Below are 19,096 nucleotides of genomic sequence, written 5' to 3'. Positions count from 1 at the left end.
TCTAGTCAATCATTAAACACGTCAATTTAATTACGCTGCAAGTTTTTTCTGTGGTTTTGGCTTTCTCGTCCAGAGACATTTGAGATTTTCAGTTAATCCTGTGTTGCCTTCTAGGGAGCATTTTGCATTCCCATGGTATTTCAATAGATGGCACTGTACACATACTTGCATTCAGTAATGCATGTTTTTAAGTACTCTTGTAATTCTTTAGAGTACTTGTTGTGTGCTGTAACAAGATGAGACATAGAAACATGCAGACTCCTCACAGAAGGTGGAATTCTACAAAGACAAGAAGTAAATTCAAACTTTTTAAATCACTTGGTTAGCTAATAGCTGGGGTGTGTCAGTAATTTAAAATAAAATAGCATAACATAACATTCTCAAGCCCATTTAATCCAATTCAGGGTCCCAATCTGTTCTCTAGATACTGTGTATATGTTTTCAAGGTTTCAATGTCAAGCACAAGATTCTGTAGCTTATTCCAGATCCTTCTAACCCTTTGTATGAAGAAGTGTTTCCTGATATATAAGTTTTATATAGTTTACATTATTTTCCCATAGTGTCCCACAGGACGTTGTTGAGCACTGCTCTCTGTACTACAGTGACTTACACAATAAACCAACAATATAGACCTATTCTAAAAAGCAAACAAAACAGAAAAAAGTAAAAAAAAAAATCAGTCTGTTGTTATTCTTTATGGGCAATACCAATACGCTTATGCACTGTGAGCTTCTATGTGAATTCATTTAATTAGCAAATAAAGTAAATATTGATCTTTTTTATCGTACCAATCTGAACAAGTAAGTACAGTCAATAGGCTTTGTATGCCTTATTTGGGCCGTATTTTATTTCATATTATTTACCATGATTCTTTTCAGGAAAAGTGATTTTAGAAAATGAATTAATGATGAATGAATTGTCATATTTGTCTTTTGCAAACTTTTAATGCGTTAATACTCAAGGAACAGGGGAACAGATTTACCACATACTGTAGCTACCTCTACACATTTTTCTAAGTAGCAGCAACCGAAGAAAGGAAACCCGAGATTATATCAACTGTAGATAACAGTACAAACTGTTACTGTAATTTCTGTACATTTGTTCAGGATACAATGAATATCGCAAAAAACAACACTGGATCATTTGCAAGGTAGTCAAGAACCTCATGAATGATGATACTATAAATGGATAAACCTGTAATTACTCCAGAGACAGTTTAATGGTATAAGAAATACAGCAGGTGGGAATCTGATTAAATGGTTTATCCTTTGTGTTTTTCTGAAGAATTTTACACCGGATGCCCTTCCTGACGTAACCCTCCCCATTTATCCGTGCTTGGGACCGGCACGAAGAAACACACTGGTTTGTGCATCACCTGTGGCTGTGTTTTCCACTACCATCATAAAAGTACTAAAATACTGATGAAAATTTCTCATGAAAGAAGGGTGATAACTTGGAGAACATGTTGATTTTTTTCTACTCTAAGACAATTTGTACTGGGTGAACAAAATAATGGAGGCATAGGGGGCATTTAACAGACCGAAGTGCACAACCTGTGGTTCAAACAGAATTCCTTCATGATGTTCCTCTATTCCAGGATGACAAAGTCTCGATACACACTGCTAAGCTCATTCTGGAGTGGTTCCATGAATACATCGGTGAAGTGAAATATTTTCCATGCACTAACAAATCACCTTAACATCATTGAACGTTGATGGGAAGTTGTGTAGATATCCCTCCTCATTTCTAAATTCTTGACATTGACATATTCTTAGGTGTTTACACTATTTTGTTCGTTCTGTATATATTTTCAAGTAACAGCATGTTGGAAGGAAAAATGTGTTAGTGCGTGGACCAATTAAAAAATACTCATGGTGAGTAAAAATCAAGGGTATTGAAACTTTAAAGTGTTCAGTTTGCATGTAGGTGAAAATATGCACTTTTGCATCATAAACAGAAATGCATCCAGGCCCAAGAATGGAATTATAATTTAAGATATTTAGAACAAAAGCTTGAGCAAATTCTGGGTGTGTATATTAAAATGACAAGACAATTAAACCATTGCTTGCTGTGAGATTAGGTGGAGTTGTTCTAGACTCATCCTGTTGTTGCCCTTAGGAGCATAACACGATGAACAGGAAAAAGAGGTTTCATAGCTTTAGACCCATAATTGTTTTCACACATACCTAGAAGTAAATGTTAAATAAAACATAAATAGTCAATATAGATTAATTACGTCCATGCGCTTTTTCTAGTAAACATAGCAATGTTTCAAAGCAAGGGAACAATATTGGTCAGTTTTCTCAATTTGATTATTAATTTGCTAGTCTTGTTAGTCTACCTTTATCTAAAATAGATTTTGATTTCATATAATTCAACACAGTTTCTTTCTATCCCAAAGTATTAGTGTTTTGTGGCAGGTACTCTATATGTTTCCTAGCTATGTTGGTTGTAAGGCTATACTGTGCTTATCCTAAAATTCAGATGAAAGCTGCAAACCTTTCCTGTCTTCATTTTTAAATCTTCTAACCTTAAGGTGTATTTGCTAACAGTTCTTACTGTGAGTTAAGTCCTGTGTTAACTGGACACACAACTTGTATATTGGCTGAAAGTTGGAATGTTTAAGCATTTCATTTTCCACCATATATTTCTATTGTCAAATTGACTATCTTGCTTCGTAATGTATTTATTTTTGCTATTTCACATATAATGTCATAATAATTGCTTGAAATCATGTTACTGTATATATTGATGGATTTCTTGATTCTTAATGGAGTAGATATATCTCAAAATTAATCTGACCCATCATCAAGTATAATGTATATTCCTAGATATCTACAACTAATTTTAACACATGTTGAAGTAGCCTTGTGATGGACTGGGTGTCCCATTCAGTTGTTTCTTGCCTTGTGCCCAAGTCTACCAGGATAAGCACGAACGCCTTCAAATCCTGAACTCATCTAGCAGGTTTGAATATAGATAAATGAATAGATGTCTCGAATAATGCATTGACTATTTTACATTTTTTCACTGATTTTCAATTTATTTATCCAGTCTTAATATTTGTATTCATATCTTCTGAGAAATCTCAAAATTGATTCCTTTAACGTGTAATATTTTGGAATTGATTCCTGTCTGATGTGAAATATTCCATACACAGCAAGTCATTTTAAGGTATTTTCAAACAAATTTCAAATATCTTAAAGTGTCAGATATCTCAAAATTCACTTAACATAAGATAATATCCTCAGCATATTTTAGGAAATGCATTTCAGATATATTGATATGCATTTTAATTTTGGAATTGTGAAGACATTACCACTTAATTTCCTCCATTTAATGTTACCTTCTTTCTTTAGTTTCATTTGTTCCTTTTTGTTTTTATAATAGTATTTTTTCTTTTATGTGTGTTTGTTTGTACTTGTACATTCCAGAAAAAAAGTCCTATTTTTGACAATAAAGTCTACCTAATTTCAGATAATCTAATGTACTGATTTAATCGTTGTGCATTCTATCTAGCCCCTCACTATATTGCAGTCATTTATGCACATGCCCACTTGTGTGATGTGTCAGACATCATTCTTAAACATCCACAATTGCAGGTTCATAATGATGTCAGAGAGTGTTACATTGTCCTTTTGGATGCATACGCTCACATGGGATTACAGTAGTGAATAAACTGGTTTTTAATGTGGAAATTCTTCTGACGGTGTGGGCCCGCCCCATTCTCCCTAGTTGCTTCCAGGAGCCTCTTCTGTTATTAATGTACCTGAGGATGAGGTGGGCAAAAGAGGCCACTCATCGTCAGCAAGAGGTTGGTACAAAGTGCTTTTATTAAAAACACTACAAAGTGTTTAAAAGTGCAGTGCACCAAAAAGAAAGATCTTCAATAAATAATCCATAACATCAAAGGTGTCCAGTGGAGGTTAAAATCCAAATAAATAATAAACTAAATACAAGGTTAAAATTCCAGGCAAGTTTCTCCATTAAAATAGTCATAAGCCCCAATGCCTCTTCTGAAAATTTGGCGTCTCTTCAGCTTATCTCACCAGGATCTTGCAGCATGAGGAGACGTCTGCCAACAGGGGCAGTCATCCACTTTTGCTGAGTTTGGGGTACTATTGCCAGTTGTCATCTGTAGGACTCACCACTGTACCCCAATTTTGCCTCCCTCAGCCAGTCCATCGGTGTCCATAAGGGAGATGCTGCACGAGCGGCACATCTCCAGCCCTGCACTCGAGCACAGCCCTGCTGCTCACTTTACCAGGGCATACTCCTGACCACCTGCTCCATTCTTTATGACACAGGCTCTTCCAGTCCTGTCTCTTTCTCCTTTCTTAACCTTTCATTCTTTCTCCTCTCGTTTTTGTTTATTGATTTGATTTGACTCTCTTTATGTGCCCTGCTCTGATGTGTTCTGATCTGATCTTCTTTTTGATTTTGTCTCCCCTCTCTGCCGTGTAGGTTTCCTAAATAGCCCTGATTGAGTGCAGATGCAATCCTCCTCCTACTCTGAGGTGTGAATGAGGCACCTGATTGACCGGCTTGCATTGCCATGTGAAAGTGCACCCGTCAACCTCGGAGTGGCACCCACTTGGAGCCTGCATGCTCTGGGACTCCCAGTTTATTTATTTGTTTATTTAAAATCATGCTTCACCACGAACCCCTTATCACAATTCTATCTTCCTATGAACCCTGTGTGTGAAATATATATACATTTCAAACTAGCTTAATGGGAAGACTGTGTCTATCCCAACACCACTGGGTGCCAGACAGGAAACAATTCTGGACAGGGTCCATTTAAACAGACAGGCGAAAATTTATAATAATCATTGAAAATGTAGGAGGACACTGAAATATACACCTGAAAACCCATGCAGACAAAGTTTGGAATAGGCAAAGTCCACAAATATGGCATGGGATTCAATCCTTTAATGCTGGATCTGTGAAACAAGATTGCTATTGTTAGCAAAAAATAATTAACCAAATGACAGCTAGGGATTCCCTCATCTCACGAGCATTTTCCAAGATTAGAAAATGTGTATTTGCTGTTCCTTCAATTGCATTTTCAGACCTCTTGAAATAACCATCTTTCTTTTTTTAGATACAGTAATCCCTCGCTATATCGCGCTTCGACTTTCGCGGCTTCACTCTATCGCGGATTTTAAATGTAAGCATATATAAATATATATCACGGATTTTTCGCTAGTTCGCGGATTTCTGCGGACAATGGGGCTTTAAATTTATGGTACATGCTTCCTCAGTTTGTTTGCACAGTTGATTTCATACAAGGGACGCTATTGGCGGATGGCTTAGAAGCTACCCAATCAGAGCACGTATTACATATTAACTAAAACTCCTCAATGCTATAAGATATGCTTCCTGCGCGGTGCTCGATTGTTTGCTTGTCTCTGCCTCTCTCTCACCCTCTCTGACATTCTCTGCGCCTGACAGAGGGGGGGTGAGCAGAGGGGCTGTTTGCACAGAAGCTGTTTGCCTAGTGGATATGAACGCACCTCAAAGAGATGCCGGCCGCTTTATCAAGGTGCTTCCAAAAACACACTTATTGATTTTTTGATTGTTTGCTTTAATCTCGCTCTCTCTCTCTCTTCTCTCTCTCTCTCTCTCTGACGTTCTCTGCGCCTGACGGAGGAGATGTGAGCAGAGGGGCTGTTTGCACAGAGGCTGTTTGCTTAGAAGATACTTACGCTCCTCTAAAAAATGCTGCTTTATTGCGGTGCTTCGCCAAACTTAAAAGCACACGTATTGATTTTTTGATTGTTTGCTTTTCTTTGCGAGCGCTCTCTCTCTCTCCTCCTGAAGAGAAGATTTATTGCATTCTTTTAATTGTGAGAAAGAACTGTCATCTCTGTATTGCCATGGAGCACAGTTTAAACTTTTGACTAAAGGGTGTTACTTCATGTCTAGAGGGCTCTAATAATGTTAACAGTGTGGGAGAGTTTTTAAGGGCTTAAAATATATACAAATAACTATACAAACATATGGTTTCTACTTCGCGGATTTTCATCTATCGCAGGGGTTTTGGAACGCAACCCCCGCGATGGAGGAGGGATTACTGTATATCAGAAAAGTCAGAGTCTAATTCAACAAAGAATTTTCACAGAAAATATTAAATAAACAGAAAAATTATAAGATATCTTGAATTGCAATCCAAAACATTTCTTAATACTAGCTTTATTTAGTGTCTAGGATATTTGAAAAACATTGTGAAAAATCAAGGTATCCACTCATCTATATGTAAGTTTTTAAATGCTTTAAATCCATCCATTTTCTTAATGCACTTACACTAATAGTAGGATCTGTGAATCCTGAGCTGGCTGTGTTAAATATCTATAAGTGAAAATTAACATCTCATTCAGTCTTAGATAGTTTTAGCAAGTACATCAGTACACCAGATATAATATCTGTTTTTCAACAATTCTTCTCTCCTGCAGGTGTCAGTATTGCCGTGACAGTGACTTCCACCGGGCCTCAGGCAATTCAGGTTGTCAGAGGAACTAATGCATATATGGAATGTACCTACACGTTGGATGATACAGACACAGGAGATCTAGACATCGAATGGTCAATCGTGAACCCAAATCCAACCAAACCAGACACCATGGTGAGGAAAAAACAAGTGACATTACATACTGTAGAATAAAGATAAAAATAAGGATTATTATGAATATGGTTACATTTATTAGACATAGCATTATTACATAGATCCTGTATGAACCTGTATTTTCAAAACACTGCGAAGGTTTGCAAGAAACCTTTAAAAATGCTTTTTAAAAACTGAGGAAAGTAAGACGCAATATTTAGTTTATTTTAATTCAAAAATATTCGCTGAATTTCCTATAATTTAATTTCTTTGTTTTTCTTTTTATTACACTATAATGCAGGAATTTGTGACAGGCACCTTCTGTTTCTGACGTATTTTTCACCCAAAAAGGAGAAAATGGAGATTTGCCATGTCTGGGGTCCTATCAGGACAGTGGAAGGCATTTAATTTTCCTCTATTTTGAAATAACTGTCTGATCTATGGTGTCTGCAGTTTCTGATCCTATATGACACATGAGAGAACATATATTTTAATATACTGTACCTCAAACTGACATGCTGGCCTTTTTAAAATAACTCAAAATCAGCTCCTTTAAAATTCCATACATACCATATTTATTTGTTGAGCACTTAAAAACACAGCATTACAACTGACCAAAGCGCTGTACAGTTACAACAAGCAGGACTAAAAGCAAAATATTAAAAACAAACATTAAGAGAGAATTAAAACAGAGATACTAAAAACAGGTCAGGGGACCAAATAAAATAGAGAAAATAGCAAAAGGCAAGTGGAAAATGAAACAGGTTAAGAATTAAAAGCCAATGTGAAGAAGTGCGTTTTTAGGCGAGATTTGAATGTGGCGACTGAAGCGGCTTGCCTAACCACTAAGGGCAGGGAGTTCCAGAGCCTGGGTGCACAGAACACGAGGGGGATTGTGACAATGGAGCAAGACACTCAAATAGGCGGGGGCTAGACCGTTTAATGCCTTATAGGTTAGGAGGAGAATCTTAAAATCGATTCTGAATCTAACCGGCAGCCAGTGTAGGGTTTTCAAAATCGGTGAAATGTGTTGGATTCTGCTACTTCCAGTTAGAAGCCTTGCAGCCGCATTTTGAGCCAGTTGGAGTCTAGAAAGCGTGGCTTTACTGATACCAAAAAGGCAGGAATTAGAGTAGTCAAGCCGGGGACGTAATGAATGCATGGATTACTGATTCCAGGAGGTGGTTAGACAGAATAGGCTTGAGTTTGGCGATTCGCCTTAGATGGAAAAAGCAGGATTTTACTGTGCTGTTGACTTGAGCATCCATTTTCAGGAACGTATCCATTTTGATTCCAAGATTGGAGACAGACAAAGTTACTGGAATGGGAAGAGAAACGAGACCAAGGGGTGGAGCCTGTTTGCAGTCGGGACTAAAAACAATGACCTCGGTTTTTGAATCGTTCAGGTGAAGGAAGTTTACAGCCAGCCAGTCCTTAATGTCAGCTAGGCAGTCGAGGAAAGGTTTGGTGGAGTCAGTTGGCTTGAGGGAGAAATAAATTTGGCAGTCATCAGCATATTGGTGATATGAAATTGCATGTTTTCTAAAAATTGCACCTAAAGGCAGGATGTAGATTGAAAAAAGTAGTGGCCCTAAAATGGAACCCTGGGGACCCACATGGGAGTGGGACTGATTCAGATGAAAAATCGTCTAGCATGACTCTGAGAGTCCTGTTGCAGAAATATGACCTGAACCAGTCGAGGGCTAAGCCAGATACACCAGCCCAGGATTCGAGTTGGGAGATCATTATGTCGTGGTCGATTGTGTCGAAAGCAGCAGAAAAGTCGAGAAGAACCATAACCACGTGGAGTCCTGAGTCCAATGCCAAAAGGATGTCATTTAGGACACGTAAATGCGCGGTTTCTGTGCTGTGTTGGGGCCTAAAGCCTGACTGAAAAAGATCCATTACCTGATGGTCCTGTAGGTGATGAGTTAATTGCTCATAAACTACTTTTTCTAGTATTTTTGACAAGAAAGGTAGTTTGGAGATTGGACGAAGATTGAAAAGAACGGCAGGGTCAAGATCAGGTTTTTTCACAATTGGATGTACAACAGCGTGTTTGAAAGCACGAGGAACTATAGCCGAGGATAGACTACTAGTTATGATCTTTAGGACATCATATCGAATCGCAGGAAACACATCTTTCAGCAGTCTGGACAGCACCACATCGTCCGGAGAGCCCGAAGGCTTCATTGAGGCGACGATTTTTTCCAGATGGGGAGCGAAATGGGTTCAAAGCTGGTGAGGGAACCGTGCGCAGGAGCGGCTAAATCAACAGAGCCAGAAGAAGAAATGGAGATCTGGGATCTAATGTTCGTGACCTTATCCAGAAAAAACGTGAGGATCTGATTACAAAGAGCAGTGGAGGCAGAAGAGAAAACAGTTACGGCTGGAGAGAGGACAGCATTTAGTGTTTTGTATAAGACACGTTGATTGCCAGAGTTTTTTGAGATGATGTCAGCGAAAAAACGGTTCCTTGCACCTCTGACCGCTCTCTGGTATTGGGACCACACGTCTCTCATGCAGTCGAAGGTAACAGTGAGACCATCTTTCCTCCATTTACGTTCTAGCCGCCTACAGTTTTGCCTGATGGAGCGAGTTTGTTCGTTTAGCCATGGGTCATGCTTGACTTTGGATTGTCTCCGTTTGAGTGGGGCTACGACATCCATCACAGAACAGCAGGAAGTGTGGAAAGTTTGCAATAAAACATCAGCATCCGTGGATTCACATGATGTGGAGATTGGTGAAAAAGCAGCTGCAAAATCTTCAGCAGCAGAGGGGGGAATGACACGGGAGGGACGGGTGGTGGTGGATTTACCATGCTCAACTGAGATCAAATCCAGATTAAAGAGAACAGGCGAGTGATCAGAAAAGCTGGGAGGCAGAATGTCCAAGTCACTGATTCTGAGACCGCGAGAAAGAACCAGGTCCAATGTGTGAACCTGTCCATGTGTTGGTCCAGGCCATTAGAAAGAAAAAAGTCTTTCATGATGAAAGTTTTGTTCACGACCGATCTGGCATTTATCAGCGCGAAACGAACCGGTTGGGAGGACGTCAACAGAGACGTACCAGCCGTGGTGGCTGATATTGTCATGATACGGCGTAGGTTGTTAAAGTTCACCCCGTGGCGATGGTGACGGAGCGAGGCAGGGAGGTACACTGGAGCGTCCGAGGGCAAATGGCATTCCGGCAACATTACCTCATGTTGGGAGCCAGGAGAGTTGTTCCTAGAGAGGATCGGGGAAGCTCGGAGCCAAGCCCTGGTGCCACCACGCTTACCCCGGCGGCGGCATTTCCATCGGCGACCAGCCAAGCCGTAGGCAGTGATGAGGAAAGCTGGGACTTCCTCAAACAGTCGGCCAAAGGCTTGACTGAACTCAGGGGTCAGATGTTGAGAAATCCCCACACTCGTTCGAAGAGCCAGAAGGGTGAGGCGATCATAAGAAATGATCGAGTCAAGAAGAGCATCACAGGAACAGGTAAGCCGAGGAAAAAGCAGGACTAATAAGAAACAAAAAAGCCAGAGCGGCTGACGGCGTGCCTCAACAGTCTTAACATCTTAAGGTGAATTGTGAAATATCTTAAAATTATTTGAAGTATCACAAATACTGTTATGGACTGATGCCCTGTCTAGGGTTTGTTCCTGCCTTGCACCCTAGGCTTCCTGGGATTGGCTCCAGCACCCCCGCAACCCTGTTTCCTGACTTAATCGGTTTAGAAAATGACTGGCGAATGACTATCACAAATAGACCTATTCTATCAAGATAAGTAAGAGATGAATTTGTAATATTAAGGAAGAAACACAAAGTGCTAAATAAGCACAGAAACCGTTAAATTGAATGTACTCTTATAATGTACTATACTCTGAAACCAGTATGACATACAACAAACACGTGTGTATGAATATAGTGTATATATCCAGTATATATATATTTATATATATATTTATATATATATATATATATTTTGTGGAGATCAGCCTGGGTATAGACAGAACATTGAGACACACAAGTCCCAAAACACACATGTTTATTTTCTTTGCTGCTTTTCCATCCCACAGTACATCAATTAGCCACAGCAATTAAGCTCAGTCCTTTTCTTTGTTCTTTTCTTCCTCTTTGTTGCCAATTCCACTCCTCTCCTGCAAGCTCTGTCCTCTGCCTCCCGACTCCGGATCCTCGAATGGAGTGAGGCGGCCCATTTTATGTTGCACCCAGATGTGCTCCAGATGCCCTGGGGCCTCATGCATAATGCTGTGCATAGAATTCACACTATAACATGGAGTAAGCACAAAACCAGAAATGTGCTTACACAGAAAAAAATCCAGATGCATAAATCTTTGTGAACGCCAGCTTTCATGTGCTTCCGCTGCATAAATCCCGGTCAGCGTGAAAAGTAACGCTAGTGCACACGACTGCTGTCCTGCCCAGTCTCCTCCCAGAATTACGCCTCTTGGAATATGCAACTCAATATAAATAGCCCTTAAGCTAAGTGTTCTGTGAAAATACAGTAGCAAAAGCATTGGGAGAAATAGAAGAATTTCAGCGAATACCAAGTGGAGGCAAGGAAAAACGCACTATTTGTTGGTTTAAACAGTGGTATAAACAACAAAAGGAAGTTGATCGAGTGACATAGAGTGTCAGAGAAACCCGAAAGCTCAAGTTCAAAAAGTCACACAGTGCCCAAAATAAGTTGTCAGATATCAAAGTCGCAGTGAAAAGGCGAGTCATAGCCCATTGTCTGAGTTTCATATGAAAGTTTATTAGGGTACAAAGGAACAAAAAAAAAAAATAGGCACACAGTGGGGAAAAAGCACGAAATGTCAACTTTAATCTCGAAATTTCCACTTTAATCACATAGTTTATTTTATCATTAAAGTAGAACATCATAAACTTCATCTTAAAATAATTTAATTTACTACAGTAGTTTCTCAAATCCCATCGTAACTAAAATAGGACGTTAAATGCTTTGTTTTGTATTTGATCTTCTATGTGCTCTATATGTGTGAATCACTATGTGCTTCCAGGCTTTCTGTTCCTCCAACAGAACACAGAATCCATTACATTCATAATATTACAGCTCTCTGAATAATTAAAATACTGAGATGTATACTTGATATCATTTTCATGATGATAGGAGTTAAATGTTTTTAAACATGGGAACACGGTGGGGCAGTGATTGTGCGCAACCTTTGATGAAATTATTTATTACAGCAGTACTGTCTCTTTCAAACGTACTAACCCCCAATTTCTCTCCTTACTTTTCTTTCTCCAAATACCCAATCGCCACATAATCAGCTCTGTTATAGACGTTAAGCCACCTGTAAGCTTGTAAGAACACCGATTCTTCAAAACTTTTAAGGAACATTGAAATGTCTTTGTAGTAAATGTTTAATTATTCTATCCTTCCAGTGTCACGCCAGCCCCAGCAAGCATACAGTGCGAGACAGAAACAATCCGTGAATGGAGCACCAGATCCTTGCTAGCACACTGACATTGTGTCCTCACATGTTTAATTATTAACAATATAGATTATTTAAATGAAGTTAAAGTTTTATCTGTATAATATAATAAACATATTTTGCTGCATTTCATCTTAAAAATGATATCGTCATCATATGTAAATACGCGCTTTATAAAGTGGCTTAGGTTGTGCAATATTATAACTGTAGTGCAAGTTTACAGTGAGGTGATTGTACTTATAAGTACAAACAGTTCTACAAGGAGCAATTGATAGACTGATTGACTGTGTTTAAAGTTCTTGGGATGAAACTGTTTCTGAACCGCGAGATCTATACAGGAAAGGTTTTGAAGTGTTTGCCGTGTGAGAGCGGTTCAATTAGGCAGCATGGCTGAGGCAGTGTGTGCTTGATGCTGCATACCGATAATTCTCTTTCCAATTAGCTACTCCGAGTGGTGCAGTGAGAGTAATATGGAAAAAGATGATCCGCTGTGGCAAGCCCTAATGGGAGCAGCTGAAAGAAGAAAAAAGAAAGTGCAGTGAGAGTAACAACGCTAAAGCAGCTATTGTATTTGGAATCGTTTGGCCATTACGTGGACCATTATATTGTTACATGTTAATTACAATCAGATGCATTAAACTAATAAACAATATGTGGTTAATTTCAGTGTATTTATAAAGCCGTGTCAGGGATGTGGATCTAAAAAAAAAAAGGGAAACCACACTGGAACAGTAGCACTGCTTTGAGGCTGGGTGCCACCAGTCTGCAAAATCGAGCACAGAACTTGCATATGCCAGAGTATGAGCTACGGTGGAAATGTGCATGACTTTACGCCAAGTTTAGGTTTTATACATCGCGATTCGAACATGGAAACAGGCTTGCGCAACAATTTTGTGTGTATGCTCCATTTATGCCCCTGATGATTTTCCTGCAGCACTTCCTAGTGTGGCGAAAGCACTGCCATCCAAGGTTTAGGAACTGTCCAACTGGGTTGAGCTTCCAAGCTCTGATTCCGTGGCTCTGATGCCAACCAAGGCGGCTGCCCTATCTCCCCCTGTCCTTTGGTCCTTTAATTCGGCAAGGGTCCCAGCCATCCAAGACTATATATATATATATATATATATATATATATATATATATATATATATATATAGTCCCCCTTGAAGCAAGTAATGCTTTATCTATCTACCTGTGCGTGTGTGTGTATTTTCTGGTGATTAACTTGACTATGGCAAGTCTGGAATGCCTTATGAGACACTCTAATGACTACTGCAGCCATATAGAAGTGTTTATCATTGAAAGAAAACCCTACAACCTCACTAGGATTGTGGTTCATATGCTTTGCCATGACTTTCTTCTGTTCAAATAGCTTGTACATTTATATCACATCCAAAAGGCACCAGAAAATGCCTCATTTTCATCCCTGTCTCTTTCTCTCTATCTATCTTATAACACATCCTGATCAGTTTTTGATCCAAGTCAAGACTAAGATAAAGTTCAATAATGACAGGGATGGATCTTTTAAAATCCACTATGAAATTTCTTCAAGGAATCCCTTTATCTTAACTTGAATCTTTCCCCTTGGGATTAATAAAGTATCTATCTATCTATCTATCTATCTATCTATCTATCTATCTATTGTCACAAGAACGAGACATGGACAGATAAAGAGTTGGGGCAGCCACCCGTATATTGTGGTATCCTGGCTGCAAAGTCGTTTTTCTTGTAAAAATACAGAGCACTGAAGTGCATACAACCGAGTCCAAAACAAGACTGAGGAAACAAAGGAAAGGGGGCAGGTTTTAAAGGGGGAGACAGGAAGTGAGGTCGTATGGATCTGGCACGTGGTCTTCCACCATTGGCTCGTAGCCGGAGGTGACATCAGAGGGACTGGAGCTGGTGTGGCCGAGTTCCATTGGCTCAGTCCCGGAAGTGATGTCAGGAGATCCAGGTGAAATCCCCGGGATGGTCTACAGGCAAGGAGAAAAGAGTCAGTGCACTCTGCCACACCCCGCATGCCTCCAACTGCCTTCACTCAAGCCCTTTAGCTGCCTCCCATGCGCACGTGTGTGACAAGGCCCCCCCCTTAGCCCAGACCCGACGGGTCGGGCGACCCTAACCGAGAGGTCGTGAACCCGAGAAAGGGCATCAGCGTTGGCGTGGAGAGCGCCCCGACGATGAACGAGCGAAAACTTGTACGGCTGCAGGTCAAGAAACCACCGGGTGACCCGCGGATTCGACTCCTTGTGGAGGGCCATCCACTGTAGGGGTGCATGGTCCGTGACAAGGGTGAATTCCCGGCCCAACAGGTAGTACCTCAGCTGAGTAATCGCCCATTTAATCGCCAGAGCCTCCCTCTCCACCGCAGCATACCTGGTCTCCCGTCCAACAGTTTCCGCTCAGGAACATGATGGGGTGCTCCACACCATCGACGCTTTGGCTCAGCACGGCGCCCAGGCCTGTGTCCGGCGTCCGCCTGGAGGATGAAAGGCAAAGAAAAGTTAGGTGCCATCAAAACAGGTGTGGACGTAAGGGCCTGCTTTAAGTCACCAAATGCAGCGCCTGTTTTTTCAGTCCATGCCACAATGTTCGGGGCCCTCTTCTTTGTTAAATCAGTCAAGGCGCCGCTCTCTCCAAAACCGAGGTACAAACCGGCGGTAGTACCCGCTAAGCCGAAAGGCTTGGACCTGCCGCTTGGTTCATGGACGGGCCATTTCAGAATGGCATCAATTTTGGAGCACTGTGGCCTTACGGTACCCCGACCCACCAGGTAGCCTAAATATTTGGCCTCGCTTAATCCGAAGAAGCATTTCCTGGGATTAATCCGAGCCCGCCTCACCAAGTGTCCGTAATACCGCTTGGACATGCTGTAGGTGTTCCTTCCATGTGCTGGAATAGATGACCACGCCATCCAGGTAGGCAGCACTGTATGAGTTATGAGGCGAAGCACTTTGTCCACCAGACGCTGAAAGGTTGCTGGAGCCCCGTAACCCAAATGGAAGGACACGATACTGCCAGTGTCCGCTAGGGGTACTAAACGCGTTTTACCTTCGGAGTCCGTTAAAGGAACCTGCCAGTACCCTTTCGTCATGTCAAGTGTGGTCAGGTATTGAGCCTGTCCAAGCCTCTCGAGGAGGTCGCCCACGCGTGGCATTGGATAAGCATCAAATTGGGAGACTTGATTGCCGACGGAAGTCATTGCAGAACCTCCAACTTCCGCCAGGCTTACCGACGAGCACAATGGGGCTGGACCAGGGACTATAACTTTCCTCAATCACACCTAGCTCCAGCATGCGCTTGATCTCAAGCTCCACTTCAGCCTTTTTTGCCTCGGGAAGACGATACGGGCGTTCTCGGACAACAACCCCGGGCTCTGTCACGATGTTGTGCTCAATCAGAGAGGTCCTTCCGGGTTCTCACTGACTACCTCCCAACGGTCCGGATAACTGTTTCCAGCTCCTGCCGCTGTCTGGGACTTAAGTCCGTGCCGGTTAAGGTCGTGTGTGTGAGCGAAGAGTGAGCGGGCTGGCCGGAGGAGGGATCGGGGTCCCTGTCCTTCCACGGTTTCAGCAGGTTCACATGATAAACCGCTCCTTTGGCCGACGATTGGGTTGACTCACCAAATAGTCGACCAGTCCCTTCCTCTCCTTAACTTCAGAGGGGCCCTGCCAGTGGGCAAGCAATTTAGAGTGGGAGGTAGGCACTAGGACCATGACCCGATCTCCGGGCGGAACTCCCAAGAGACGTGCACGGTTGTAGTACCGGCCTGTGCTGCTTGAGCTCCTCCATGTGACTTTTAAGGACAGGCGAATCTTTCCAAATCTATCGCAGAACTGCGATATACTCCAGTATGTTTGTGGAGGGAAGAGCCTCTTCTTCCCAGCCTTCTTTCAAAATATCTAATATGCCCCGAGGTTGTCGCCTGCACAGTAGTTCAAAAGGGGAGAACCCCGTGGAGGCTTGTGGGACTTCCCGATAGGCAAAAAGGACGAGGGGGAGGAGCTGATCCCAGTTCCTTCCATCCTCGCTGACCACCTTACGCAGCATTTGCTTGAGAGTTAGATTAAACCTCTCTACTAATCCGCCGGTTTGAGGATGATACACCGAGGTCTTTAAATGCTTTATTTTCAGTAATCTGGCAGTCTCCTTGAACGTTTCCGAGGTGAAGGGGTCCCCTGGTCTGTCAAGACTTCTTTGGGGATCCCCACGCCAATACCCCTAGTAATTCCCGTGCGATGGCTTTAGAGGTAGCTGAGCGCAACGGAACAGCTTCGGGTATCGTAGCGTAATCCACGAGGACTAAAATGTACTTGTGTCCTCGGGCTGAGGGCTCCAGGGGTCCCACCAGGTCGACCCCGATTCTGTGGAAGGGAACGTCAATCAGTGGAATAGGAACGAGAGGAGCACGGTCCCTCCTAGGAATTTGTCGCAGTTGACACTCCGGGCAGGAAGCGCAAAAGGCTAACCTCCTCATTAATTCCTGGCCAGTAGAAACGGAGCTTGATCCGCTCCAGAGTTTTTCGGTGCCCAGGTGGCCACCTAGGAGGTGGGCGTGTGCTAGCTCGCAGACCTGCCGCGGAAGGTACGCTGCACCAGCAGCAGCCTCGCCTCCTGCCCGTCATGCATTGCTACACGGTAAAGGAGGTCATTATCTAGCACAAAGTAGGGGCCCTGTGGCATCGACTGATTAGTGCGTTGGCCATTGACAAGGACCACTGCATTTTTTACAAACTTCAGGGAGTCATCATTCCATTGCTCCCTTCTAAAAGAAGCCGGCGTTTTTTAAATTGGAACCGCAACACGGAGAGAGGGTCAGCGTCGACCTCAATGGGCGTGGTTTCTTCCCGCTCCGCGGCGCTGGTGGATGACGTGTTAGCCCGCGACGCCCGGAGTTGCCACGCCAGTCAGGGCGACGCCGCTCTCTCTGCCGGCTGATTACACGGCGTGGAGGCAGCTTGAGACGGGTTATCTCCGCCCATAACGAGGCCCAAATTAACCCCGGAGTGGTATGTGTCTCACCGCTTTTGATTTTAGACCAGTCCCGCCCTAGTATCACCGGGTGTGGAGGATCAGGTAGGACCGCTACGGTGAGTTTACTGAACTGACCCTCCGTAACTGATGACACAGCGGCGGACCTGTACCAGCGGATGTCTCCGTGGACACAGGTTATACCGGTCTTAAATTTTAGCCACTGTTGCGGTTGCACAAAGCGGCGGGCAACAATGGAAATGTTGCTGCCGGAGTCGAACAAACCTGTGGTCTTGTGTCCGCTGGACGATCACCACGCCAGTATGTGGGACCGCCAACGGATTAGCAGAGCACACCAACCCTCCTCGCCTCCACCTGCATTCCTCCTTGCCCCAAGCGGTTTTGCGCCAGCGCACCTGGCTGGACGCCTGAGCCCGGATTGTACAGGGAGGGGCTAGGTCTTGGAATACCCGGCTGGGTTTGACATGAGGACGGTTCTGCTCCCCCAGAGTGTGAGGCCGCCCTCTGCGTCTCCATAAGCTCTATGAGCTCAGACATGTTCTTAAACTGCTCGCCCCAAACCGGCTGGGTGAAGCCACGGGGAAGCGCTTCCAGGAGCAGATAGCAAGCTACCTGCTCTATTATTTGGTAGGGCGTGTTTTCAAATGGCCGTAGCCAATGCCCTACCATTGCCCATAAGGACCAGGCTTGTCTGTTGGTCGGCCGCTCAGGGTCCAACCTCCATTTTTATTTTATTCACCTGCCAGTCTGGGGCACCCCTAGGTGGTAAATGGGGCTTTGGTTTCGCAGGGAGGCAGGCACTCTCCCCCAGGAGAGCATACTGAGTCCCTTTGCCTCCCTCCAGGGCAGCCCATCTGTGAGCCCCACCCGCACACTCCCTGGCCCTCCAGATGGCCTAGTTATGAGTGCTGGGAGCGGAGCCCGCACCGGTCACGCCGACCGCGGGCACCCTCCCCGCCTGAAGACTCGGCCCCGGTACGCTCCCACCTGGGTATATTGCAGGTCCTGTCCCCTTCTCCTCTGGGACTTCTCCATCCTGCCGACTACGCCACTGTCACAAGAACGAGACATGGACAGATAAAGAGTTGGGGCAGCCACCCGTATATTGTGGTATCCTGGCTGCAAAGTCGTTTTTCTTGTAAAAATACAGAGCACTGAAGTGCATACAACCGAGTCCAAAACAAGACTGAGGAAACAAAGGAAAGGGGGCAGGTTTTAAAGGGGGAGACAGGAAGTGAGGTCGTATGGATCTGGCACGTGGTCTTCCACCATTGGCTCGTAGCCGGAGGTGACATCAGAGGGACTGGAGCTGGTGTGGCCGAGTTCCATTGGCTCAGTCCCGGAAGTGATGTCAGGAGATCCAGGTGAAATCCCCCGGGGATGGTCTACAGGCAAGGAGAAAAGAGTCAGTGCACTCTGCCACACCCCGCATGCCTCCGAACTGCCTTCACTCAAGCCCTTTAGCTGCCTCCCATGCGCACGTGTGTGACACTATCTATCTATCTATCTATCTATCTATCTATCTATCTATCTATCTATCTATCTATCTATCTATCTATCTATCTATCTATCTATCTATCTATCTATCTATCTATCTATCTATCTATCTATCTATCTAAATACTTTAATCAATCCATCCATCAGTTTTCAAACTTGTTTAATCGTGGGGAAGGCAGATCCTTTGAATATTGAAAATCTCATCTACAGTATACAGTATGTCCATCTGTGCCCTACCATAGATTGGTATTTCAAGGTTTATTCATTCAGACACTATGAATAGTTCAGACACTAAGTAATAGTTATTAATGCATACATTATGTGTGTATATAAGTGTGCCATGCATATGCATAGCACATGTATTCAGCAATTTAATTGCTCTGAGATTTTTCAGGTAAGGAAAATAGACGTTTTCTAATAAAGCAGTTATACTCATTAATAACTGTGATATGTTGCATGTTGATTAGTACATGCAACTAAGAATATCACTGCACTCTGCACATGTGATAATAATAATCATATAGAGGTCTATAAATTCCCAAAAT

General features: G+C 43.1%; 1 protein-coding gene across 4 annotated transcripts in view; it reads left to right on the top strand.

Moving 5' to 3' along the window:
• Window positions 1-19,096, top strand: part of LOC120539522 (coxsackievirus and adenovirus receptor homolog) — a 43,303-nt gene that overhangs the window by 12,215 nt on the left and 11,992 nt on the right. For all 4 annotated transcript variants that reach the window (XM_039769663.1, XM_039769661.1, XM_039769664.1 and 1 more), the window contains one exon: window positions 6,456-6,625. In XM_039769663.1, the coding sequence (XP_039625597.1) occupies window positions 6,456-6,625 (170 nt within the window). The remainder of the gene's footprint in view (window positions 1-6,455; window positions 6,626-19,096) is intronic.

This window comes from Polypterus senegalus, chromosome 11 (genome assembly GCF_016835505.1).
Source record: "Polypterus senegalus isolate Bchr_013 chromosome 11, ASM1683550v1, whole genome shotgun sequence".
In the NCBI taxonomy this organism is placed as follows: domain Eukaryota; kingdom Metazoa; phylum Chordata; class Cladistia; order Polypteriformes; family Polypteridae; genus Polypterus; species Polypterus senegalus.
This window is presented reverse-complemented; position numbering and strand designations above follow the sequence as displayed.